The 26828-nt window shown below is 40.2% G+C and overlaps 1 protein-coding gene across 1 annotated transcript in view; it reads right to left on the minus strand.

Moving 5' to 3' along the window:
- Nucleotides 1–26828, minus strand: part of SLC15A5 (solute carrier family 15 member 5) — an 83090-nt gene that overhangs the window by 17016 nt on the left and 39246 nt on the right. Inside the window, exon 11 of the mRNA XM_080583731.1 lies at nt 23237–23336. Coding sequence (XP_080439857.1) covers nt 23237–23336 — 100 coding nt within the window. The remainder of the gene's footprint in view (nt 1–23236; nt 23337–26828) is intronic.

A 26828-nucleotide genomic window follows, 5' to 3' on the forward strand; every position in this document is an offset into this window, starting at 1 on the left:
TATTTCAGGTATAATCAGGAGATTGTGGCTACAGATGCAATCCAGGAGCATTTTGGGTTGGTAACCAAGGCAACACTTCTTGCTTCAAGACACACTTTTCTGTTGATAATCTATTGTAATGCCAGTAATTGCAGCTGACAAGGCTCTGTTTGTTGTGAGAGATAATTAGCACTTGAAATAAAGTAACAGATTTAAATAAATTGGGGGGAACTGAGTGGTGTGACCTGATCGCTTTAGAAACAAACAAGAGCGTTGGGGGCCTACACAGGGTGTGATGTTAGTGGTGGCCTCCACAGCGACTGAACAATACCAACATTTATTAGGCATTGTTTAATTGGGAATTACAGTCCCCCTCATGATGAAAACATTTTTTCTGTTCCTCACCCAGGTTATATTTACATTATAAAATATGCATTAAAAATAAAACCACAAAACCCCTTTACTTACTTTACAAAACATAAATAATAAAAAAAAAAACTACTGATATTTTCATCTGCTCATTCTTTTTCATAATGTACGATTTGTTTAGAAGATGATGTTTTTAAAGTAAGTAAGTGTTTTGGACTGTTGCAGGGTTTGAAGGGACCCTGGGCCACTCTGCACAGGGGTGTGCAGGGAGTGCTGTTCACTCAGCACGTAGCAGGAATGTTCATGGGTCAGCAGGCACCAACAAACCGCGCTTCAGCTCGATGCCAGTTTGTTCAAGGACTGGTTTCATTGTTTAGGTTGTTAGCACTGCTCCTTGGTTGGTGCTTCTGTTTGCATTAGTTATCACTGCATCTGGAAGTGGTCAGGCAAACCAGGGCTGATGCCTGATGCAGCACAGGACCATGGCCCCTGGAGGGGAAGAGCAGAGGCCAGAGCCACAGCAGTTCCCTGAGGCTCCCCTAATAAAGCCACACTCCCTCTTGCTTTTCCTGTACTTGTGAGGCACAGCTGCTTGGCTTAGTGGATAGTGAGAAGAGGAACACAGTCTTACTGAAACTTTTATGCCACAGGGAGTGAAAGCATCAACTTGTAGCTGCTGAACTGAGGATGCTTCTGGGATGGAATGACACAATGGCATGACTGCGTGCAGCACAGGGTCATCTGTTAGAAGCAGTGTGAGCCCCTTTTCCACAGTGCCTGAGCATTGTTTTCACCATTAAAGAGAAAATGAGATTTCCTAAGGAAATGAGATGTGCTTATTTACAAGAGAGGAGTGGAGGCTCAGGCTACACAGCTTTGTCAGGACTCACAGGCAGGTGGTCAGCAGATCAGTGGGCTCAGCCCACGTGGTGTAAGGTCAGCAGCAGCAGCCCAAACAGCAGGCCACTTCTCCCCTGAGAGCCCGACTATTTGGGGATGGAGTGATTCAGCTTGTTCATAGACTCTCACCAAACCCATGAAAACGTCTGGCCAGGAAATGATATTATATCTAGTGTGAAAACAGACTGTCATGTAAATGCATTCATCTTAGGGCTGGCCAGAAGGCAAAAGCAGTATCCTCTCAAGATTTGCTCCGTAAGACATTAAATGACTTTCTATGGCCACTAATATTGTTTATTTCTTTCATACTTCATCAAAAAGACATCTCTGTTATTCTCAGGATAGCAGCCACACTATTTCTCCAGCAAACATTAATCACCAGTTCACATCAGAATCACGCATTCATGATACATTACTATTCACAGCCCCCTTAAGACAGGACAGCAATATTCTTCTGAGTCCAAAGCTGTCTTATTGCTTTCTTTGCACAAGTGGGGTCAGCAGTTAAAGGTACCAGAGCTGGCCAGCCATTTGCTAGCCTCAGCTGAAGTTAGAGAGGTGACTAGCACGGAGACCAGCCTGAAACCCAAGGGAAACCCATGCTTCCAAGGCCAGTGGTCAGGCTTTCCTCTGCTAGCTCCCATACACTATGTTTTCCTTTCAAGTTCTCTAGAAACACTCAAAAAAATATTGTGTGTTAAAAACACAGAGTGCATAGATTACCATCATCTTCTTTCCTTCATAATCAGCAATTTAGTGCCACCAGGCAATGTTTCTGCTTTTTAAATGCTTTGAAACACACAGAAATGTTGCATCTATACGTTATTTAAAAAACAACAACTAATGATCCTCTGTAGTTCCCCAGGAATTAAAAATTGCTTACAATTTATAGTGTATGCAGGATCTTACTGCAAATCCCATCGCAGCCCCAGCTCTAAGTAGCTCATAAAAATGGCCTGTTTATTTTCTAAAACGATCTGCGTAAAAGGATTAAACTTATTTATTGTAAAAATTAACATCTTTCTGAAACTGTAATGACTATATCATCAAGGAATGTTCTCTCCCTGAATGCCTCCCTCGGCAGTGCTGTGCAAGGAGACCTGCATTTATAGTCTCCTAGAATAGAGTTAATGCTCATAAGACTCTGCTCTTGTACGCCTACAGCTAAATCATGGTATCTAGCAGATGGTGTATATGTGTTTCCTAATGCAATGTCTTGTATGTGTGTAGTTGTCATAATTAAATAATAACTCCCTACACCATCTCATGTAACAGGAGAGTCACAGCCATATTTCCCATCAGAGTGAAGCCGTCAAACCCAACTTGTGGGTAGATAAAGTAGGCTGCAAGGAAACTAATATACAAAGCACCTGCCATCACCTTTTTTCAGGAATAAAATGAGTTCTGTGTGTAGCTAGTCCTTGTTAAAAATTAAGTAAAAATATCTCAGTCCAAAAAACATTGGACATGATGATCCCAAAACATCACTGAGGTTAAATGATCTGTTCTTGTGGGAAGGGAGTCCAGCCTTATCTGTTTGGGATTTTCCCCTCTTTTTCTTGGTCATCATCATGACAGAGGAATTATGGACATCTGCAGAAGAAGTGCCTGTGAGACAAGGCAATTTGCAGCTATCATCTTCTTAAGATAAATGCAACAGCTGCTTTTTATACTCTTTTATGGATGGAAGACAGAATGATAGGTCTCTGCAGATATTCATTCTTTCCTTGGCTTAGAGAAAGAATTAAGTTGTTGATTACGCCCAGCAAGAAACACCTCTGTTCAAAGTGAGGACAAATGTAACTTATTTTAAGGGATATGAGTTTAACAATTCCAGTATTATCCTTCACTTTGCTGTAGAAAAATCCTTTTGCTAAGGATACTAAAAATGCCTTGAACAGATGAAAGGCATTTAGCCTTTATTTCATACTAAAAATTAGAATGTGAAATCAAGAAAAGTATCTTTCAACTATAAGTCCGCAAGTCAAACAGGAGGCAGTGGGAGCTATTTGCCTCTCTTGTGTGGAGAAAATACAAGGATGCTTTCACTGCTGCTCTTCTTTGGCCAGTCAGTCTCTTCTCCCTAGGGCAGCCCCCTCCTCCTGCCCAGCAGGTTGCACCTCGCAGTCAACTGCTCTCCTCTTGGTAGCCTGGGGAAGCAGTAAGCAGCACCTCCCCACAGCTTTCTCTTCTGCAAGATAGCAGAGCAGGAGGTTGTCATCTTTCCCCCACCTCCCCCTTCAGCTTCAGAAAGATGAAGATTTGAATCAGGATTGGGTTCTAAACTTTGCAAAGAGCCCCATCCCCTTAGCAAACAGATCATTCCTCCTCTATCTTCAGGCTCCTAACATGCTTTTGGCTTGAAAAAGGGAAGACGTAATTGAATAGAACATATAAATGTCTATCTCAGTGTTTTTATTCCATACAGTAACCATTTTGCTTCATGTCTTAGAAAAAAAAGAAAAAAAAATACACCTTTAAATTTTGCTTCATGCACTCTAATGAGAAATCAAGGCGAGCTATAGCCACAGAAAGCTCATAGACAACAAACTCACTTTTTTTTTCCTGAAGTTTACATTATAATAAATATTCATGCCATACTTCCTTCATAGTGTAGCTGCTAGAGAACACACTGTAATCTTTCTAAGAAGAACATGAATCAGACTGATAAAAATAATTGGTTGGATTTTTCTTTTAATTTTTTTTAATGTTTTAAATAAAGCTGTCAAAGGTTCCTGTGGTAATGAAGAGCTTTGTTGTTATGACAACTGCTTATTCCTTTTCCTTTGAAGAAGCCTCCAGTTTGATAGGCAAAACATCAGGAATAATTAAAACAAATGGTAAGTGAAGAAAAACATCTGCTATGAAAAATCCTCACCCGAAACCTTAACAATCTCACTTGCGCAGTAACAAACCTCAGGTGGAGTGCATTCGTGTCAGCCAGCATGGTCACGCTCAGCAGCTGCTGGGGTTAGGGTATCTGCACATCAGAAATCCCATCTCTTCATAAGGGCACGTATATATTATTCATGCGGCTACTTATCTTCCTCTCCAAGGTAGCAAAGAGGGGTACTTTCAGAAGTTAATTCTTCTTCTTCAGATTCCACTCTGCCATTTTAAAGCAGTGATCATTTCAAATGTGGCCTCCAAATATTTGGCAAGCTGGGCTTGTTTCTTATGTGACACATTGCCCTTGTTCTGCGGGACAGGGACTGGGGAAAAGTGAGCTCTGGGCAAAGTGGTGAGAATGAACAGGTTTTGGCAGCCAGCAGGGCTTCCCTTCAGACATGAAGGTGAACACTGCTGGAAAGTCCTCTAGAAGGTGAAGAAACCCTCAGAGCACAGACTAGGGATGTACTGAGGGTCTTCATGGCTTTAACGCAACTCCACGTGAAGGCTGTCCACAGCTGAGAGGATAAGCAGACAGCTGTGGTGTTGCCATATACACACAAAAGATCTTGAGATGCATGGATCAAAAGTATTCTTCTTGTCTGGGACTAATTTTAGACATGAAGGGAAAGCACAATGTAGACAACTATCGAAAATTTGGGAAAGTTTTCCCTAAAGAATATCTTTTTCTTCATTCTTATCTTATTCTCTTGGGCTGTCCGTCCCAGGAGACATGTGACTGTCAGATTTTAGTAATTTTGTATGTATGATAATTAGTCTGCTCCACAGAGTTTTACTTTAACAAACTGCAAGACTTAACCCCTTACATGCAGTACAACAGAAGGGTTAAAAATGCACATTCCTGGCTTTGTAACTTTAATAAACTCGGGTTTGGCAATGACTTCTGATGATACACACACTGCTTGGAGACTGGCATTGGGAATGCCAGCATTCTTGCTGTGCTTCTGACTTCACAAGAAATAGGACACTTTGCAATAATTTCTGTAGCTTTGCATGCCAGCTCATGCTGCCAGGCACACTATGGTCTCATTTTGCAGCTCTTTGCAGCACACATAGCTCTCCATTGCTCCATCCCCTTGGAAATGAGCCAGTGCCCGTAAGCAGCAGAATTTTAAGCACCTCCATTTAAGAACCTGCATGTTTCATGAAGTCTTTTCTTGATACCTCTCTGTGCTCATTCGTTTGGCCAAGAGACACTTCTACTGAAAGTGAGGATTTCAGTGTCCCCATTGAAAAGTGCAGTCCCTGCTTACAGCCCTTTTCTGTGCAGAGAGATGTCAGACATCTGAAAGAAGACTATCTTGCTAAGAAAATGGCAGGATTTGGAGATAAAAGTAATAGTCTAGCTGTTGTAATTGCAGATTTTTCTGAACTGCTATAGGAGTCTATGGTAACCTAAACAACAACAACAACAAACAAACAACAAAAAATTATACCCAAACAAAAAGCCCAACAAAAGCAAATAAATTATAAAAAAAAAAACCACACACACAACAACGAACCAACCAACCAACGAAACAAAAAAACAACAACCAACCAACCAAAAAAACAGCAACAAAAAAGAAGAATCCTCTGAACTCTGTTTTGCTTATCCCCATCCCTGCTGACTGTATTCTCCAGTATATGGCTGGACACTAGGTGGTGCTAGGACAGTGGTTTGTCGGGAAATTCAGTAGGAAAATTCTGGGTGGAAGAGCACAGTAGGTTACAAATGGTTACTTGCCAATAAAACATTTGCTCTAGCACAGCTAATCCATTTCTATCTGTCTTTGTTAGACTAACCCACCTGACTGGACACCATTAGCTGGCAGCAGGGACATTTAAGGCTGCCTTTTGCCAACCTTGCTTCCCATACATCTATAGGCTGTCGGAGGTGTAACACGCCTTTTGCCAATCTGTCACTCTCTCCCTCCCTCTCCTGTTCCCTCCAGGGGAAAGCCAGCCTGACTGCCTTCTGAACGCACAGAGAAAGATGCCTGAGAAGTTTTTCTGAGCCAGCCTGCGGGGGAGGGAGGTGAATTACCAACACGGCTGCATGCCAGCATCACCTCCCCTCCTCACAGGGCTCGAAGAAAGCCAGCCACTGCATCAGGCTGAAGCATTCTTTGGGTTGCAAGGGTTAGGCTGGTTCACTGCCCTGCTGAAACATGAGTGGAAAAAGCTTTGCTTTTTAATTCCCTCCTCTGCTGTATAGGATGGTGAGTGCTGTTACAACACTGGGCAGGTGTTGTAGCAGATCTCTTCTTGGCCAAGGACAAGCAGGAGGAGCAGTGCTGCAGCTTCCTTGACCGAGCCAGGGTGGCAGCACTTGTAGCAAGCCCAGCTCTAGGGTTCTGTGTTTCTTGTCTGACTGCTATGTTTCTTATCACTCCCTAGGCTCCCTCTTTCTCCCCAGCCTGGCTGACCACTCTGCAACCCCTGTGGCTATAACAGCTGTTATCGCTGCACAGATGGCCTGATGGGGGAACTGATTTGGCTTTAAAATGACCCCACCATGACCTGCCCAGGGTTGTTTCTCAGCTGGGTGGTATACCTAAGGATTGGCTGAAAATGAGCAATGTGAGGGCCATTTTGTTTTTCACAGGTACAGTTACTTCCTAACTAGAGCACTTAGGTTGTCTCTGCTTTGACCTAAATCCTTTTATCCAAAACATTAGGAATAACAAAGCAAAGAGAGCCCAGAGAGCCTGTAGCTGGTAGTTTCTATTGTCAGAGAGTATGTGGAAAATCACAGTTTAAGGCAAACTAAAAATATATATATACTTAAATTAAAAAATGCAATTTCAGAATAGCTAACAGCATACGTCAAGTAAATAATCGTTCCTGTAAGAGGTGCACTGAAGCTACAGGTGATCAGGTGATACCTGGATTAACAGTACACAAGGCCTGTTCTCACACACAAGAAATTCATCACAATATACAACACAAGGAGTTTCCTTCCTTCCTTCCTTCCTTCCTTCCTTCCTTCCTTCCTTCCTTCCTTCCTTCCTTCCTTCCTTCCTTCCTTCCTTCCTTCCTTCCTTCCTTCCTTCCTTCCTTCCTTCCTTCCTTCCTTCCTTCCTTCCTTCCTTCCTTCCTTCCTTCCTTCCTTCCCTTCCTCTTTCTCTCTCTTTCTCTTTCTCTTTCTCTTTCTCTTTCTCTTTCTCTTTCTCTTTCTCTTTCTCTCTTTCTCTTTCTCTTTCTCTTTCTCTTTCTCTTTCTCTTTCTCTTTCTCTTTCTCTTTCTCTTTCCTCTTTCTCTTTCTCTTTCTCTTTCTCTTTCTCTTTCTCTTTCTCTTTCTCTTTCTCTTTCTCTTTCTCTTTCTCTCTCTCTCTTTCTCTTTCTCTTTCTCTCTCTTTCTCTTTCTCTTTCTCTTTCTCTCTCTCTCTCTCTTTCTCTCTTTCTCTCTTTCTCTCTTTCTCTTTCTCTTTCTCTTTCTCTTTCTCTTTCTCTTTCTCTTTCTCTTTCTCTTTCTCTTTCTCTTTCTCTTTCTCTTTCTCTTTCTCTTTCTCTCTCTTTCTCTTTCTCTTTCTCTTTCTCTCTCTTTCTCTTTCTCTTTCTCTTTCTCTTTCTCTTTCTCTCTCTCTCTCTCTCTCTCTCTCTCTTTCTCTCTTTCTCTCTCTCTTTCTCTTTTTTCTTTCTCTCTCTCTTCCTTCATTCCATCCCTCCCTTTCTTTTTCATTGACAAAACACCACTTCATGGCAACAGGAAAGCCTTGTGCAAGAAAGCACCAGTTTCAGTACATTTCTGGACTTAAATACCCGGTCTAGAGCAGGCCAACAAAAATCTGCCAGGTCAGTGTCCAAGACCTGTGAGCACAATGCAATTCTGGACACACTTTGGAGTCCAAGTTTTTCCTCAAAACATTTTCACAGTTGGTGGCAGATGTCCCAGCACAGAGCAGGAAGAGACCCGAAACCTCAGGCCAGCACAGAGGAATAAACACGCTCTCATCCAGGAAAGGGCCACAATAAATGTGGTGCCATGACCTCTTGGTGCCTGTGTCATGCACAGCACGACAACCGTCACCTCCGCATCCATCAGCTACTGAGGTAAGACAAACATCCTGGCCCCCGCAGCTGGGGCAGGAAGCGGGGAGGAGGTGCAGACGGTGACCATCCTGCTCCAGTTAACCAGTAACCCAGTAACCGGGAGGTGTTCGTAATGGCTCCCTCAAGCAGAAACACCAGTGAGGCCTAGTGCGCAGAAGGGCCTCCAAGGCCTGGGAGTGAGGCCTGGCAGCTGAGATGAAGCACACAGATGATTCAGCTGGCAAGGAAAGTTGGGTTTCCTTGCCAAATTCCTCACTTTCCTCACTTCATGGATTTAAATAAGTAGGGATGTGTTCCTGATAGCGAGGACGACCGTTTGCACATAGAAGAACTTAAGCTAGCTGTTGTGATTTATAGCTGTGTCTCCATCAGTCAGATCAGCTTTCACGGGTAGACAGGCCTGTGGTGGAGCCAGGAACAGTATCTTGTCAAATAGTTTTATAAAGTCATCAATTACTAAAGCTCAGAATAACACTATATATATTTTAAAGTGCTGTTAAATGGAATACCCTCTGCTTTGGCTATTACAGACAGACTGGGCAGCTTTTCGTGGATTTCGTGCATTTCTCTACTCCAGTCTTGCTATGTATGCAGGGATCTTTTGAGGCAATAGTTCATGCACATTCAAAAATAATTTAAAAAAAACAACAGTAACTTGGTGGCTATTTGCTATCTAAATGAGGAGTCTCAGATGACCATCTTGTTAATGCATGCCATAAAATATACTGTCCCGGCTCGCTGGATGTAAAACAAACATAGAGATTTGTGGGTTCTGGCAGTTGCTGCTTGCTCAGTAATGCTCATGTGTCTTGTCACAAATATAAAATGTAGATTTTTAATATATAAATACTTCCAGCTTGGCAAAGTGATTAAAGATAGAGAATATCCATCTTCAAGTATTCAAAGGTATAAAAATGAAAAAGGGAAAGTAATAGCAATATTTCATACAGGGATAGGCCAGAAGACCCAGACACGATTATGTTTTTTAGCCTTTGGAAAAAAAAAAAATGTGGTTAGCCTGACAAGAACCCACTGTCTGAGGGTCATCCGTAACTCCAGTAACATATATCAATGACCCTGCCCCCTTCCAGCAGTGACCCCCTCCTTCTCTAAGTGCAGCCTCTGCTGAAGGACTTATTGCATAGATATATGGATTCACAGAGTTGCTAAAAAGCTCAAAGTGCAGCAGAAGTGGTAGTGCCTGGACAGAGGTGAGCAAGCAACCCATGCATGCCAGGGGAAAACAAGAGACATGTCCAGAAGCTAGCTGCTGGCTCGGGCTGGATGAAAGTGCTGCTGTGGACCTCTGCTTACCCCTTTCAACTAGTGCTAGGGAGAGAACGAAGATAATTACACAAAGCATTAATAAGATCTGAAGTCCTTTTGGTAATAACCAGTGAAATCGATGCAAATGCAGAAGACAGGAGCATCACTGCAGAGCTTTTGAGCAAAACTTCAGGGTATGAGGTGCAGATCCTCACATGCAAAAAGAGGCACTGAAACCTGTGTGTGACACACCTAGCCAGCTGTGTGTGTTTATTGCAACATGCATGCTTGCAGATGTCAACTCTGGTGTTGCTGAGGGGGGAAATAGCACCCAGGAGTGACTCCTTTTAGAGTTGCTTAAATGCCTGCAGTCCCTATTTGTTTTGTTGCTTCCTTTTCAGCGACTGCGTGCAACTGCGTTTTCACTCAGGGGTCCCCAGGGATATTTATTAGACAACGGCCAGCAAATCACCTTCATTAGAGCAACAAAATGCAAAGCCTGAAGTGATGTAAAAATCTTTCAAGTTTACCAGCAACGCTTCCAGAGAAAGAGAAAGTGAGGGTGAATTTAGTTTTGTTCTTTGTACACTGTTATCCCTCAGCATCCAAGGGCTTCAGCTTGCTACAGCTGGACTGTTGAGGACCCCATGGATTAACACGCAGGCAGAAGATGGTAGATGGTAAGAGATGATCAGATGGCAATTATGGAAAGAGATACTTAAAGGATCTTTTCATTTCACCGTACGATGGACCTGATATGCTAATTGAAACAGTATCTGTGCATACTCCTGCAAGTTCAAACCACAAAAGCTCTGTTTTGACACAGGCACAGTGGAAATAAGGTCCTCTTCAAAAGAGTAGTAGTGACCTCATTCAAACTCACTTGCTTTCATGAAAGGTAAAGATGGCAGGCGAAGTAGTGATGCCAGCAGTTTGTTCCTGTGCAGTAATGGGGAGAGGAGGAGGGGGAGAAAAATCATCACATAGTTTATCTTTCCAGCAGGCTGATTTCCTTTAGCAGCCTGAATAAGCAATTGGCTAGTAGCCAGCTGCGGCGGATTTGTCCCGTGTTTGCAAGATCAGTCAGTGAGCAAAGCTGTTTTCAGTTAATAAATATTTGATTTACAAGGTACTGTAAGTAATAAAAAGGGAAGGGAGTTTAGCTGCTGGGAGATTTGTTTAGCACTTTAGTGGGGATAACTAACAACCAGCTTTGGTTGTTTTTCCTCCTTCGCATGGCCAGTGGGCAACTGACTTGATCAGTCTTGCTGCATTACACCTTGTAGTGAGCAGAACTAACACACTGAGCAAAACAGAGGTGGACTGGGACATACACGGTGCCTTGACAGAAACACAGCTGAAGGGAACATTCGTAGATTCTCCTTTCTTCTTCTCTGCAAGTAACCTGTGATAAATATTGCATTTCTCAGTATCATTGGGAAAAATCAAAACTGTTTGATCCTTTCCATATGATATAGGTGGCTATATACGAGAGGGGGGAAGGACATAAAGTAGCAGGTACAGAACAGCCAGCAGCATTTTAACAAAGGAGAAAAGACCCCAGAATACACTAATCAGTTGACTACAGAGTCCTGGGTATTTTGAATGGAGCTGGAGAACAAAGTGGGTGTACAAGCACAAAAAAAAAAAAAGAAAAAAAAAAGAAAAAAAAAAAGATGTTTAAAAAAAAAGAAACAAAACCAGCTGTAAGAGGTAGCATATTTTTTACATTTTAATTTCTTCCTAAAGTTCTGAGCCTCTAGGTGGGGATGTGGTAATGTGGGCAAGGCAGGGAACAGAGCATCCATTGGGAGACTTGCAGTGCTCTCCTGCAAGGTGCCAAGCACATTCTGCATGCCAAAGGAGCCAACGCTCATGTGCTCGGTCTCTGGTGCGCAGCAGGCCTCCCGTGTGACCATGGGCATATCACCTAGTCTTTCAGATCTCCGCTTCCCCCACTTGTGGAAAGACAGACTAACCTGCCAGCTGTTCAGACACATCAGGTTGTTTTGTTCAGTCTCCACACAGGAGTTGTGAGTTGGGTAGCAGATACTAAAAAGTGCAGAATACTATTGTTAGTGTTGTGGCAGTTCATTGCAGATCAAAGCCTCCAACAGATCCTATGTGTAGAGGCTCAGAACGGCAGTAAGGATATTCGTACAACTTCACCAGAAACACTGTGCATACACAGAGTTATTGATTTCTAGGATGTTGCCAGTAGTTTCTTCCCAGTAACTATGGGAAGGACAGAACAAAGTGTTTTCTCTGCCAAGTATGAATTAATTCTTCTGAGTTCTAGCTCTTCAGCCTACATGGCTTTGCACTGTTACACTGCTTTGCATTTGTACACAGCGTGATTCCAAATACTTGCTTGGCAAGGGTGTAAGGAAAGCCTCAAAAAGGCCTGCAGGGAAGGGTCAGACCACATGTCCTTCTTGCAAAGGATACTCTGGAAAAGTGACCCCTTCCTCACTCCCTACCACACAGAGGGGACTCAGAGCACAGCACCTGGAGGGGACAGCAAAATGCAGCCCCAGGTAGCACCATGCCTTCAGCTGCAGCGCCTTGCAGAACCATGGGCTGGGCTGGGCTGCCCCATGGCTCCGCTCTGAAGAACCACACTGAGGTAGTTGGTTGCTGCAGAGTAGAGCCACGAAGCTTGTGAAGGGACTAGAAAACAAGACATGAGGAGTGACTGAGGGAATGGGGGTTGTTTAGTCTGGAGAAAAGGAGGCTGAGGGGAGACCTCGTCACTCTCTACATTTACCTGAAAGGAGCCTGTAAAGAGGTGGTTGTCTGTCTTTTTTTCTCAGGTGACAAGTGATAGGAGGTGAGAAAATGGCCTCAAGTAGTGCCAGGGGAGGTTTAGATGGGACATTAGGAAGAATTTCACAGAGAGGGTGGTCAAGCATTGCAACAGGCTGCAGAGAAGTGGTGGAGTCCCCATCCCTATTTAAAAGATGTGGTGTTAGGGACATGGTTTAATTATGGGACTCGGTAGGTCAGGTTGATGATTGGACCTGATGATCTTGAAGGTCTTTTCCAGGTCTGTGGTGTCCCTGCTGGAGGCAGCAGCAAGCAACATGGTGCATAGTGGTTGGCTCTACAGTGAAGAGATGGCCTTCTCCAGCAGCTAAGTGCATTGGAAGGACTCTTTTCAGCTCTTATGCAGATGTCATAACAGAGGCTTAAGAAAAAGAAACTGGGGGAGGGGGGGGAAGCTGCAGATTCTTAGCAAAAAGACAATTTTAAAAATTTGTGAGGGAAAAAAAATGTGCAACACACCAAAAGCTTGGAGCTTAGGATGTTCATGTGGGAAACAGGAGATCCCAGTTCATGTCCATGTAGTGCCCGAACCGAGGAGGTGAGCTCACCACTGGGCTACACAGACTCCAGGTTTTATGGGTGGTCACTTCCACAGGTGTGACAGCTCCAACAGGAGACCTCGCACAGCAACGGAGGAAGGTCTATGCTCATTTCTCTACTAGAACAGAAATTCTCTCTTTAAATTCTGTTCCACACATAGGGAAGACTTTGTGCCAGGAGTTTCACCAAAGCATATGCTTCTGCAAAAGAGCTTTAATGAATCAATGTTTTCTGACAAAAAGTAGTTTTTGCCAGAAATCCTGTCCAGCTCCACCATTCAGTTATATCTAAAGACCACAGTCCTCCACCTGCAAAACAAGGATAAGAATTTTACCTGCTTTTGATGAAGCAAATTAGGATCTAGGGGTGAACAGTTCACAAAAAAAGGAGTTATCAAAACTGCTTCTTTTGCAAACTGATCTGACATCTACCACACTAATACTGCAAAATAATATTCAACTGGGCCATAATTTTAGAATTAACAGACCAGTGTTTTATTATTTTAAGATATCCATTCATTCCTATGGAACTGGAGCCCAATGATGATGCTAAGAGCTTGGGGAAAAGCTGCGGGTGGAAGGAGAGTGTATTTCTTTCATATGTGCTTTATTTTTTAATAGCTATTGGGCTATCTGTTAAACTGAACAGCAATATTTGGACCACAAATGGTTATTGCAATAACAACAGCATTATAAAACTGATCAGCCCCCTCCCTCAGAAACGGGCTGCGTCTCTGTTTGTTTTCTGTTGAGGAGGGAAGTGTCCCCGAGGGTCTCCCTTTGGGAACCCCTGTCTCAGTATGAAACAAGTAACATGATTTATGTAGACACTGCCAGCTTCTCTCCTTTCTCAGACAGAAAATGGCTTTATCTAGTCAGGTAATGTCACAATAAAGTAGTACAGTAGAAATTTCATCACTGAATGGTCTAAAAGAGACAGATCACCCAATCTATATTTTCACTGTTTTTAAATAATGTGCTGTGCTCAAATGGCAGCAAGCAGTACAATGAGAGAAAAAAAAGAACTGAGGCTACACCACAGATTTTAAGCAAAATATTTTCATGAGGGATTGATGATAACATTATCAAAGTTGGATAAACAGGGAGCAGACAGTGCAATGTGCTGATCAGATTTAGTAAACCTATTATACTTGCTTTTGGTGAGCTTTTTCAAAGCAATTCTTGATTTACCTTCTCTTTAACTGGGGGTGGAGGACAGGCTCTGACAAGGCTGACAACCCCCTGCTAACCATGCTCAGGATGATGCTCACACCTCCACATCACACCTGCACCTGCACTAACTCTCCTCTTCCTCCCAAGTCAGACAGGCCGTGCCCCACTCTGAGTTCACACATGCACAGACAGGCATTGTCAGTGGCTAATTTTTAAAGAAAGGGGAAAATGCAGTGACCTGAAGGCACTTGCAACTTTTTTTTTTTTTCCCGCTACATTATTTAGGCTTACCACTCTAATCACGGCTGTCCCTAAAGAGATGCTGGTGGTGGGTACCAGCTCTGCCCCAAGTACAGCAGGGCAAGCAATGGTTGTGCTTTGCTGTGGCTTACAAATGGGGTTAGCACAGCCGGTGTGAACACAGGTAAAAGCTGTGTTTCATGTACCCCCTTCACATTTCTGTTCTCATTTAAAAGAAAAAATGGTGTGTGGGTGTGTTAGGAAATGCCACAGGACGTTTCTTAGGGAAATTTGGGATAAAAATTAGGTGGATTGGGAGGATGCTTTGATTCTCTAATCCAGAATGATCAACAGTGTCATGCACCACTTGCATCTAGCCTGACACAACTCTGCCGGCAGTATGACTAAATACAAGACTACTATGTCATTTTGATGTTTTGTTTTTTAGATCCCTGAATACAAAGCCTTAAAAAACAACCAACAACTACATAAGGTACATGATGCTACTGGCACATTTGTGTCCAGAAGCTCCAGTCATGGTTTCAGCAATAACAAGGTTTTTCAGTCTACAAAAAGCCTCAGTACAGTGTTTTGCCTTTTTTTTTTTTTTAAACTCCATTTCAAGAAAACGAACACCAAGTACTATGCAGTTAACTTGAGCCACTTTTGCTCTGTCAAGAAAGGACCAATTAGTGTCTCAGAAAAAAAGTTCCTTCAGAAAAAATAAAAAAAATCCCGTCTTTTCTTCCAGATCATATTGGTACCTCTATACCACATTGTCAGTGTCAAAGAGGGATGGGAACACAGGAATTGGTGATGGGATTTAGTAAACTAAGAGAAAAAGGTGTGTCACCACCTGCAGAGATTTTTACTTATTTTCAAAGGAGTGAGTGTTTACAAGCTCCCTTCCCAGAAAAGTAAAAGCAGATCTAAAACAAAACTATGTAAGTCACTACCGTCTCAACTGATTTAGGATGCTGTTGTTGCTGGTGGTTTCTTTGCTTCTCGACATTCATGAATAAATTCCTTCATCATAAACCTTATAAACATATAAGTTCATGAAAGAACCCACATGACTCCTTTTATTTTTAGGAGATTGAATAAAATATTTATGTCCCTCTGTGTCCCAAATATCAATTACTTCCTTCACTGAAAAAGCACATTTGCAATAGGATTAAAAATTTACCCTAGTACAAAACAATATACAATTAACTCATACATTTCCAGCTGTCTTTGTTAGACATACACTTTATACATCCACATCCATCCCTTTTGAACCACGCATACTGTCAATACCTCTTCTCAAATTTGACAGGTAAGTCAAAAATGCAGCTATTATCAGACAACACTTCCGCATGATCTCATGACAGCTACAAGTACACACAGCAGTTACTGCTGGGAGAAGTCAGCATTTACTAGTGGGTGTCAGATAGCAACCTAGTTTTCCTAGATTATAAAATTCCTAAATTAAGTCGGCCTCAGAATTAATTTTTAGAGAAATTTAGACAAATGCAGATTCTGATCATTTTGAAGATAACCTACAAATTTTACTTTTAAACTTTTAAATTGATTTATATACAATCGTATTTGCAACTATTTCCTTCTTTCTCAGGCCAACTTCCCCCTCCCCCCAAAAATAGCAAAAAGAACCATAAAACATTATTGCAGTAACACTTTCACATTTTTCTCTTCTTCTGTAACAGAGAACATGAAATCCAATAGCAAACTTTGTTTTCATCACTGTCTTCCACAGGGAGGATTTTAAGTTTTATTTAGAATTAAGTAACAGTTTTCAAATACATAGAGAAATACATTTTTCTGATTAGTCTTTCACATAACCATGATAATCAGTGGCATTAACGAATTGCATGATAAATTGTCTATTAAAAACAAAACAAACAAATTGACCTCCCCCCCCCCCAAAAAAAAAAAAGTCCAACAAGAAAATCAATGCTCAAAACAGAAAGGGGGCAACATAAGGGTGTTTGGTTTTGTTTTTGTTGTTTTTAAACTCCACATTATTCTCAAGACTTGTTTATTTTTAGAAAATCTCCTGAATCTCTCTAAAAATTAACTCTAGTGATATGTTAGCATTCAGACCACAGGAGCAGAGAAAGACTGTGAAAACAATATGTAAGTTATGAAGCCAAATGCTATTTGCGAATACTAGATCCTATAGCAGATTACAAGTAACCAAAATTTGCTAGTACAGAAAGTTAAGGGGTATTTTGCAACTTTTTTTTTTTTTTAATGAAATAGCTGTGATACAATCAACCATAAATTGGTCATTGTTAAATTGTCATAAACTATTGTAGATTTTCCTCCAATATGGAAAAAAATCTATACTGACAGAAGTTACCTTTATACCTATGAGAAAAGCTACCCTACTGCATTAATAACAGAGATACTGAAAGACCTACATATTTTTTATTCAAAAACACCTCCAAGTTGACAAAAGTAAAGGTTCTCAGGTACTTAGTGACATGACCACGTAAAAGTGGTGCCTTCAGGAAAGCATCCATATTTCCTCTGTTGGTTCTGCCGCTCGCTCAGATTTCATTTTTGCAATTAGTAAGCACTCAGATCAACCTAACAGGAATTGCCCAACCTGTGGTAGACTCTGCTCTACATTGGAGAAAATTAGCTTAAAAACTTGTGTGGATCAGGAAGAAGGCTCACAGTATCGTGACTGTATTGATAGCTGAGCTCCTACTGAAGCCAGGCAGGAGTAAAATTCCTTCTGAAGTCCCTGTGTGAGGCTGATCATGTGCTTCTTATTTTCACATTTGGGAGATCTCAGGCTTGTCCCCATTTCCCTATTTCTGGCTTCCTACAGCCTCTGCTAATACACAATAGAAAGACTTTCCATCTGGATGGGTCTTCTGACAAGCAATAACAACGTATGACTCAGTGATTTCCAGCAGGAGTCCAGAAGAATGCACAGTAGAAAAACGTATCTCAGAATTCATAATTTTTGAACTTTTTTCATTCTCATTCTATGAAAAATTCATTTATGCTATTAAAAACTGTGGTGGCGGAAACCCAAAAATCCAAGCCAATTTCATAATCGAAGGCAATTAAGTTGATTGCTAAATGATAAATACCACATCTTTTCTTAATGGGGATACTGTTCTTGAGTAAGCAAATTGTTTCTCTGTTCATGAATTTAAAAGAATGCATCAAAAATCTCTCTCACAAAAGTTCAATGGAAAGCAAACATTTTACTACGGAGGAGTTGTTGAAAATCTTAACCATTTAAATAGCCTGTATACTAATAACGAGAGCAGAAAAAGCAACCTGACTCTTCTTATGCAAAAATATTGATCGTTATTATCTGCTAGGAATAGAAAAACTACCTTTATAATTCCTGATCTGTATTTTTGCTTTCAACCTGTCTATTCATTTCCAGGACTGAACACCTTCCTTGGGAATGTGGAGCTTGATTTGAGAATTGAATAAGAATCACTACAAAAAAGACATTTATTGCTCTACATATAGCTAAATGACAAAGTTTATCTCTCAAATAGGACAAGAAAAAAAAAAGAACAGAAGCAGATTGATTTATTTCTTTGGTCCAGGCTACGTGCACTATATAGGTTAATACTGATCCTTTATTCCAAAAAACAGAACAAAAAAGTAACACAAGTGAAAATTCATTTCACCATTCATATGCAACAAAGAATTTTACTGCTAGACAAACTTTACAATGCCTTTAAGTAAGAGAAAAATACATGGTTAAACTCGCAATAGAAATCAGCTTTGAAAGTAAAGTCACGTAAGAGTCTGGGACTATAATTATAATTTCAAGATTAAGAATATTTCTGCAGCAGTGAAGTCATGAGTGACAAAATGCTATCCTTAATATGGTATGATAATCAGAATCTAAATGTAATTCTTACATTCTGTAAACTATATACGTTAAAGATAAAATTTATGAAATGTAAAAAAATAAATAATAGGAAGAAGAACCCCCATCCTCCGACACCTCCCATGCACCCCTTTTAGGACTCCATGATTTAAAAAAGTCACATGGGTCACAGTACACTCATACAAACTGTACTGAACACGTCAGATCCCCTCTGCTAAATCAGGCAGCAAAATGAAACCAGGTATTAAAGCTGAAGCAGGAGTCCATCAGAGTCATGATTCTCATGATCCAGAAGTAACTGATATTATTTAACAACCAATACAAAACTGAAAGGACATGAAATGATGTTATCAAACGATATTAACTGAAGAAAAATTTGAATTGCTTGGATTACATGGTATTTCTTGTTTCTCAGTATTCTTTTCTTTGTTTGAAAATGCACCAGCAATGTTCTTTTCTGGGGTTAGCAAACCTCCATGTGTGGTATTTGAATAACACATAGAAGTGAACCATGAACGTAATCAGAATCTTTGGATACATTAAGGAAATTAACAGCAATACTAAAATAATTAAAAAAAAAAAAAGTAAATTTTCACAGCAAGCTGCTCCTCCCTTCCACTCTCTTAAAACTGGCCAGGCTAATATTTGACTAAAGATAATACAGAATTAAAAGAAATAAAATATGTTTACCATGGGAAAAGCTAATCTTTTTGATGCTTTGTGGTAAAAGAGGCAGAAACAGCTCTTCAAACTATGCCTTAGAAAGATTAAATATTTTGGAAAGCTATAAATATGGAATGGATGTGTGTAAAGTAGAGAACAGTGCAAGCTACAATAGTCACCATTAGAAAGGCTATAATGTGCAGAAATTTTGGTGATTAGGCACAACAGAATAGTAGGAATGTACTCCAGCTCAGGAGACCAGAGTCAATGTGACATGATGCAACCATTTTTCTTACCAAGCAATCTTAAGATGTTCTGCAGGAAATGCTGGCTTGTTGCTTGCTGACAAATGGGAGCTAGGTGCTCGAGGTGATATTTCACCCAAACTTGATTTTTATAGGGTGCTCATGACTCGTGTAGGTAGCACCTCTTAAAAAGTGTTCAAAACGGGCATTTTAAGTGGCAGGTACCACCAGAATTGTAGAAGTGACCCAAGGCCTGTCCCTCTCTTTGCTTCCTTAGTCATCTGCCTGCAGGGCAACAGAGGAAAATCAGCACCTTCGGCACTTCTGCTCACAGCTCAGTCTCCAAGATCACCCATGCCAGAGACAGGCTATGGTTGTATTTACGATAACCAGCAACAATCCCTTCCAAGCTGCAGTTCCCTCACAGGCTTCTGTTTGAGCATATACTAGGTTAAACTCTTTGGGAATCTCTTAAAGACATGTACACTGCAGGATAATAATTAAAAAAGGATTTAATGTGGCTGCCTGATATGACTCAGCAGTCAAATATTTTCATTCAGAGATATTTAGCATTAAAATTCAAATAGATGCAGGTGTCATTAGCTATTTACGAGGGAAAGATTCTCAATTAAGTATTCTTGATTTGTTAACAATTCAAGCTACAATGGAGCTTTTATTTCCTTTTAATTGTAAGCAAACAGTATTATTAGTTCTCAAGGCAGACAAAACAGCAGTATTATCACTATTCATTTACCCTTATTGCTAAAAAGTACAAAAAAAAAAAAAAAAGAAAGCAACAAAACCTCCAAACCTCACTCTCTTCCTCCACCTCTCAAGATATCCTTTCTAATCCTATAAAAGCATCTGTCTTTGATTTCAAGTGAAGTACCTGCTGTGCAGGATGCAATGCCAATCCAATTTATGTGCAACAAAACCAAATGGGTTGAAATGAACTCTGCATTTTGAAGATGTTTTTGTTTAATCATTACCGTCACTTCTCTTTAATGAATGCATTAATCAAGCAAAACTTCAAGCAAAAACGGAAAGGCTCATCTCAAGAAATGAAAAAAACAAACAAAAAATCTTCCTATCTTCACAATATCTGCTACTGTCAAACACTGTTACACTTTCCTTTGGCAGAACTTCAAATGCATATTACTGTAGGTTGTTTGGAGATGTTAAGTATAAGCAGCAGCTCCCTCCAGAAAGAAGCGGAGGAAACATGTAAGCTGTCTCATAGTCCTAAACTCTGCTTCTGAACTGATTTATAGCCAAATACACACGTTGGGTAGCCCTGAAATTTCCTGACTATCCCCTCAAATGTTCTACTATGCCATTTTATTTTAAAGAAATAGTGAGAATGGTCAACATTGCATTGTCAGTGACGTGTAAAAAACATGTACATAAAATTTATTCTGCCCTTAGAAACAATTTCTTTCAAAACCTGGTATCAGTAGGAACAATATCCAGAAGATTTCCATCAGACAATAAAAGGTGCAGGACTGACCTAAAGAGGAACTTGGTTTTAGGAATTCAGATAGGTATATAAATGCATATTTCTAACAAATTCAGTCATGCCTATCATTACTTTATGATGTTTGTCCAAATATTTGAAGCAGGGATTGAAGACGAATTTGCATGGGAGAATATTGGCAGAAATAGAAGAGAAGATGGGAGAACAACACGACTTTTTCAGTCTGGCATTCCCACCATTTTCACTACTCAAGCAGAATTAAGATCTGTTGAAATTTGACCATCATGATACACTGGCAGAAGCCAACTGCCATTTCACAAATGAAGTGGACATAATTTAGTGCAACTTGCTCAGATGACATGCGTTTCATATAAATGCTTTTTCCTTAAAAGAACTTTACTCATTATTTAAATGAGTAAATCACAATCTTTTGTCAATATGTTTTAAATCCATTACCTTCCTCTTGCTTCATTTGTGCATTTTATTTTGGCAAATATTTAAGGCATTTTTACTGGTCACTGCCACCTAGGTACCATATGCAAATCTAGGAAAAAGTTGTTGAGAGCTGTACCAAATGTTACAACGGTCCTTCACAAGGGTTTATTACAGAGCTAGATCCTTTCCAGGAGGAATTACCCAACAGTACTCCATTAAAGGACAAAAAAAAAAATTAAAAGACATTTATGATTCAGCCAGTGGCCTCTACGATAATTTCTCCCATAGCTTCCACAAATTTTATCTTAACATAAAAACAAGAAACTGCACAGGAGCGATCAGATTTTATTTAAATTAGTTTGTAGTTTGAAAACAGAAACAAAAAACAGTGCTTACAGAATCAGATGGGCTAAGAAGATTATAGTAATATTACGTAAAATTATCTTCTTTTTTCTAATGAAAAAAATGAATGAAATTAGATTTTCATGTGTTCTCTAAAATTGGGGGGGGGGGGGTGATATTCTTTTTTCATATATCTGAACAAAACAAGGTAGCATCAAAGTTGGCTACACCGATGCACAGCAGATAGACATTTTGGTGTTCTGATGCTACTAACTAGAAGATTAGTAGCTCCAGAAATGGCACTAAGTGGCTGAATATGATCACCACCACATTCAGAAGAGGGAATGAGACAGCTCCTCTGTCTCATTACAGACTACAGGATGAACCAGTGTATGCATGAATTTCGCATGAGGTAAATTGAAAAAGCTCCATAAAAAGTTTGAGTAATGATTACTTCTCATCAAAACTTTTTTTTTTTTTTTTTGGAAAAATACCTATCCCCTCTAGAAATAATATATTTACTCATTATTCCAGTGTTATGCATTCAGGATGATAGCTAATATTTCCCTTACTCTTTCTCCCAAATTCTCCATTTGAAATGCAATTAAAAGATATTCCCACTTTCTTCTGAGAAAAGACCCAATTTCCTGATTTCAGTTGTTGATAGATATGAAACAACATCACATGGGTGGTAGTGGTGGGGGGAAGACAAGAGAAAGAAGTCATCCCAACCTTCTGTCAGGCACTTTACAGCATAATGAGCTATGATGAAAAACAAGTCAAACACTGAGAAAACAAGAAGGCTTGGAAATTTGATCTTGCTGACAGGATCCATAGTAATTAATTTTAACCCATGTGACCACTGGATGTCCCCACTGTTCCTCAAATGCAGTAGAGGCATCATCTAGCTGGCAGATAGAAAAAAAAAAAAGCAGATTTGACAAAGAGTGGGGAATGTGCAAGGACACGGGTAGTGATGATTCCCACCGTAGCCCAATCCCCAATGTGCACAGACACAAACACACACACCTGTGCGTACAGGAGCAAACTGGAGAGCAGGGGAACAGCCAACCACAGGCACCAAAAGAGAAACACTCTTTGAATACAGTTTCTACCAAGTTTGCTTGGCATCTGCTGCGTGCTTAATAATGCAGTGAGGAGCAAGGCTGGGTGACAGATCCTCGGAGGGAGACGGGAAAGTAGAATTGCTTCTGATGAGATGTGCAGAAAGCCTGGATTGGAGCAGGGTGTGCAACGGGGCAAATAGAAAAGACCCTTGTGCCATAACAGGTGAGAGAACAGGCAAGCAGGAACAGAGATGTCAACACAAGAACCCTGAGGAGCTGCCAGTCAAAAGCATCCAAAGGAACCAAAATAACAAGAGAATATCTGTAATGCCATGGGTTGCTCTTCATATCAAAGGTTTGAGGGCACTAGTGGGATGAAAGCTGAACAATGCAAGGGAAGACAAAACAAATACTCTAGGAAGTCTACTTCTACATGTCCTATTTTGAGGTCAGGTCATGTGAGAGATTTAGGTTCACATGAAGGTGTAGGAAGCTGAGATGTTAGCATCAACTCATCTTTATTTATTCTGTCATATGACAAAAGGTCAGACCCAATTCTGCCATCGAAAAAGAAGTGCCTTGCTTACTACAACAAAAAGAATGAGATCAAGCTATTTTTTCTTGGAAGGAATTCCCTACTAATAGATTTAAAAGCAAATTTCAAATCACTCATGCATTGTTTTTTTTGCAGACTTCAAAAGCTCAAGCTCTGACAGCACATGACTTATTTCATGCCTACAGTGAGAGGCTACACCAGGAGAAGCCCCAGGCCCCTCCTCTGTCCCCAACTCCTTTTGTTAGCTGATGTTAGGCATCAAAGTACAAAGCCATGGGAAGGGTTATCCATACAAAAATTGTCCATACGAAGCAATATTTGAGGAGTAAAGGTAAGTGATCTGTGCACTTACTGCCTGTTCTTCATCCTTTTTGCACTTCCTACCACTTTCAGAAGCCTGATCAGTGACAGCTGGGCCATCACTGACTTCAAAACTTTCAAGGCATAGAAACCTGCAAGAGCAAAGGTAGCTTGCTGAGAGATACTGAAACCAAACTGCAAACAAGTATCTTAAATAACACATTTCACTAGAACACGGTAAACTAGCAATTTGTATGATGTTTAATTCATATTAGTATCAAGATTAGTTACATAAACTGCCGGGATGACCAGAAACACAGAACTCAGGTTGACTCTTTCAGCCCGAGTGCCTGGCAGGGCATTACCAGAAAGGGTGTTATGTTCTCCTCCATGTATTTCCCTCACATGCTGTTAGATCACAGGTCTGACACTATAGCTATTCTTTTGTTCATGTTTCAGACATTCACAAAACTGAAATGCACTGAAAAGGCTTAAAGGCTTTTTTTTTTTTTTTTTTTTAAAGGGGGGAAAGCCCTGAGGGAGGGAAGTGCATGAATACATTTGAATAATAAATTAATTTGAGAATTTCATGGTTTGCAATTAAATTAATTAGGTACTCTGAATTACTGGCCAGTGATTCAAAGCATACTTCTAGCTTGTTCTACTTGGTTTGAAGTGATGTACATATATAAATAAGACAAAAAAAACTTATATAGCTTTTGTTCTCTCCTTTGGATCTCATCTGTACTTTCAGATCAGCAACTGACCATAACACATATGCTTCATATGAAAAACAAAATGGCTCAAGTTATTTGCTGAGATTTAACAATAATAAAAAAATGATACCTGTTAGGCTGACTTGTAGTCAATACTCTCTTCTGAAACATGTTGTCTGACAGAGAGAATTCATTGTGTATGTTTCAGCATTCCAAAAATAAGAGTTACTATCATGACTCTTCATCCAAAGATCTGAGATTGCTTAAAAATGTCAGGGATGCTTTATGACAGCTGTTCATATTCTGAGCAGTTTCTTTATAGCTTTTGGCTCTAAAGGAGTATAAGTAACATATCTAATCCCAAGACCTGATTACTTTCCCAGTTTTAAAATGGAGACTGCACACTCATTTTCAGGCTGTCTGCTGGAAAGTTAACTGGCACCTCCTCTACTCTCAAGGAGTTAGATTTCTATTTAAACCCAAGCTCAAGTCAAGTAAGCATGCTTTGCACTCTCCAGCATTCAGCTTTTCTGTTCTTAATCAGGTGCTACAATTAGAAGGTAAACATCATTAAGGCCTATGCAAGTTTAGAAAAAGAAAAAATATCAAGAGTTGAAGTCCATTGAGTCAAATACTTTGGGGCCCAAAAGTTCAAGACCCTCTGAAGAGCCCAGAGAAGGAGGAGTTTATATATTAGTCTTACGGCTGTGATATTAATAGTCTTCAGAACCTCCCTGATTCCTCAAATTTTAATACTATCATTACTTAAACGTTGTAAGGCACACTCTTGAGTAATTTATATGAAACCCTTAATCATTAGAGATACAAATAAGCTCAGAGAAATTATATTTATGACAATGAAACTAAGAACCGAGCTAGGTTTCTTCGTAGTACCTCCACAAAAAATGTCTTGCCCCATACAAGTTAGAAGACAAATGAATGCAGTAGTATTAGATGTCCACAAAAGAAGAAAAAAGACTTAGGCCAAGTTTGCTCAAATGCTGTGGCATTTGTTCCTTACCTACTGTTAATTTAGCAGGGAAAAATTTGTCCCAGAGTTGCTAGAGCTAAACTCTGATTAAAACAGTTTTAGCTAATCTTACATGGTAGAAAATGCGTACATGAAATCGTGGTGTAGTGCAGCCAGCAGGACTTGTAATGCCCTGGTAGAGCCCTGTAAACATGATAAACTAGAACAAGACCACACAGCAAAACCCGTCTTGCACTAGTCTCACAAATTCAGTTTTAATTTTTATAAACAGATTGCTTCTTGGGTTGTTATTATTAGTGTGAGCTGGACAGCTTGAATTAGAGAATAATTTATTCCCTGTGCATTTCTAATTACAGAAAAGAGGTTCACTCACTGACACACTTGTCCGTCTTGTTCTTTCCTGTCTTTCAGGCATGGCTGATTGCAGTTAAATAGACAGACCAACACAAACTGCATAAGAAACACAACTCTGTCAAAAAAGGACTGAAGTGTTACCATTAATTATTCTGGACCATGTGCTCATTTACAACAGATCTAACATGAGAAATATTCTCAGAGGTGTCAAACAGCCTCAGTTTCATAGGTGCATGGGGGTAGCACTGACTAAATGTTTGAGTGACTGGTAGGATGTGACCTGCCAGAGATCCTTGAAGCTTGGGGATTTCATGTGCAATTTGTGTTTGAGCATTCAATAGATAATTTAAATTGGGCCACTCTCTCCGAGCATTTTTGAAGGATCTACATGCCTGAGCTTGTTTCGGAACTGCACTAATATCTCAAAAAAATTATGAGTATCTGCACAAGTGATTATTTAAAACTCACTGCATCTTAAAAAGGCTTGATGAAAGTGAAAATTGTTTTCTGAAGAATGTTGAAAGGTAGGCATAACAATCACTGACTGCATAAGAAGACAGCTTGAACAAGCTAACTGGGAGAAAGAACCAAAGCAAAGTCACCGTGATGTAGTTAACTACATTTACAGCAGGAACTGCTGTAAATACTGAGCAGAGAACAGTTCACCTAAGCTATTAATCAGATGAACAAACTTTGTAAAGACAATAATCAGTCACAGAATCACAGACTGGTTTGGGTTGGAAGGGACCTTAAAGATCAAGGGACCTACTTCCAATCCCCCTGCCATGGGCAGGGACACCTCCCACCAGCCCAGGTTGCCCAAAACCCCCATCCAGCCTGGCCTTGAACACCTCCAGGGATGGGGCATCCACAGCTTCTCTGGGCAACCTGTGCCAGTGCTTCACCACCCTCTGAGTGAAGAATTTTCTCTTAACTGATAATTCACATTGGAACTAGAGGAAAAAGTTAAAATAAAAAAAAAAAAAAAAAGGTTGGATCTATTAAGATATACCCTACAACTATTTCAGGCAACAGTACAAAACTATCCTCTTTAAGTTCATGTAGAAGAAATAAATATTTTGTTTTCCCTCACTGCAACGGTATTTACTCTTAAAAATAATAAAATCTGTGTGTTGTAAACTTCATTCACTCTCACATACCCTGATAAAAATGAATCTCCTATTCCAAACAGCACAGAAAGCTCTTCCATAATGAAGCAACACCATTTGTGAATCAGTAATAATCCCCTTCTTCCCCTGTTAGTACAGTATGCTGCTGTTGCTGAAGGTATTTGCTTATTTTTGCAAAACCCGCATAATTTGTGTATTTGGATCTCTGCAGTGAAGTGTCTCCCTAAAGTGATGAATGTTCCCTTACCTCTTTTTCACAGAATACACATGCAGAACTTCATGGTGTTTAAGGTTTTATACAGTAAACCCCACATTAAAGTTTAGTTTAAAGAGTTGAAGCTTAAAAAGTTTCCATTAAGTGACAACTCTTTATAAACAGTGACAAAGCTTGTTGAAGGGGTTATCATCTGTCAGCAAGTTATTAAGTTATCTCAGGTTTCTACATTTAACTGA

The sequence above is a fragment of the Anser brachyrhynchus genome (genome assembly GCF_964034855.1).
Source record: "Anser brachyrhynchus genome assembly, chromosome: 1".
In the NCBI taxonomy this organism is placed as follows: Eukaryota; Metazoa; Chordata; class Aves; order Anseriformes; family Anatidae; genus Anser; species Anser brachyrhynchus.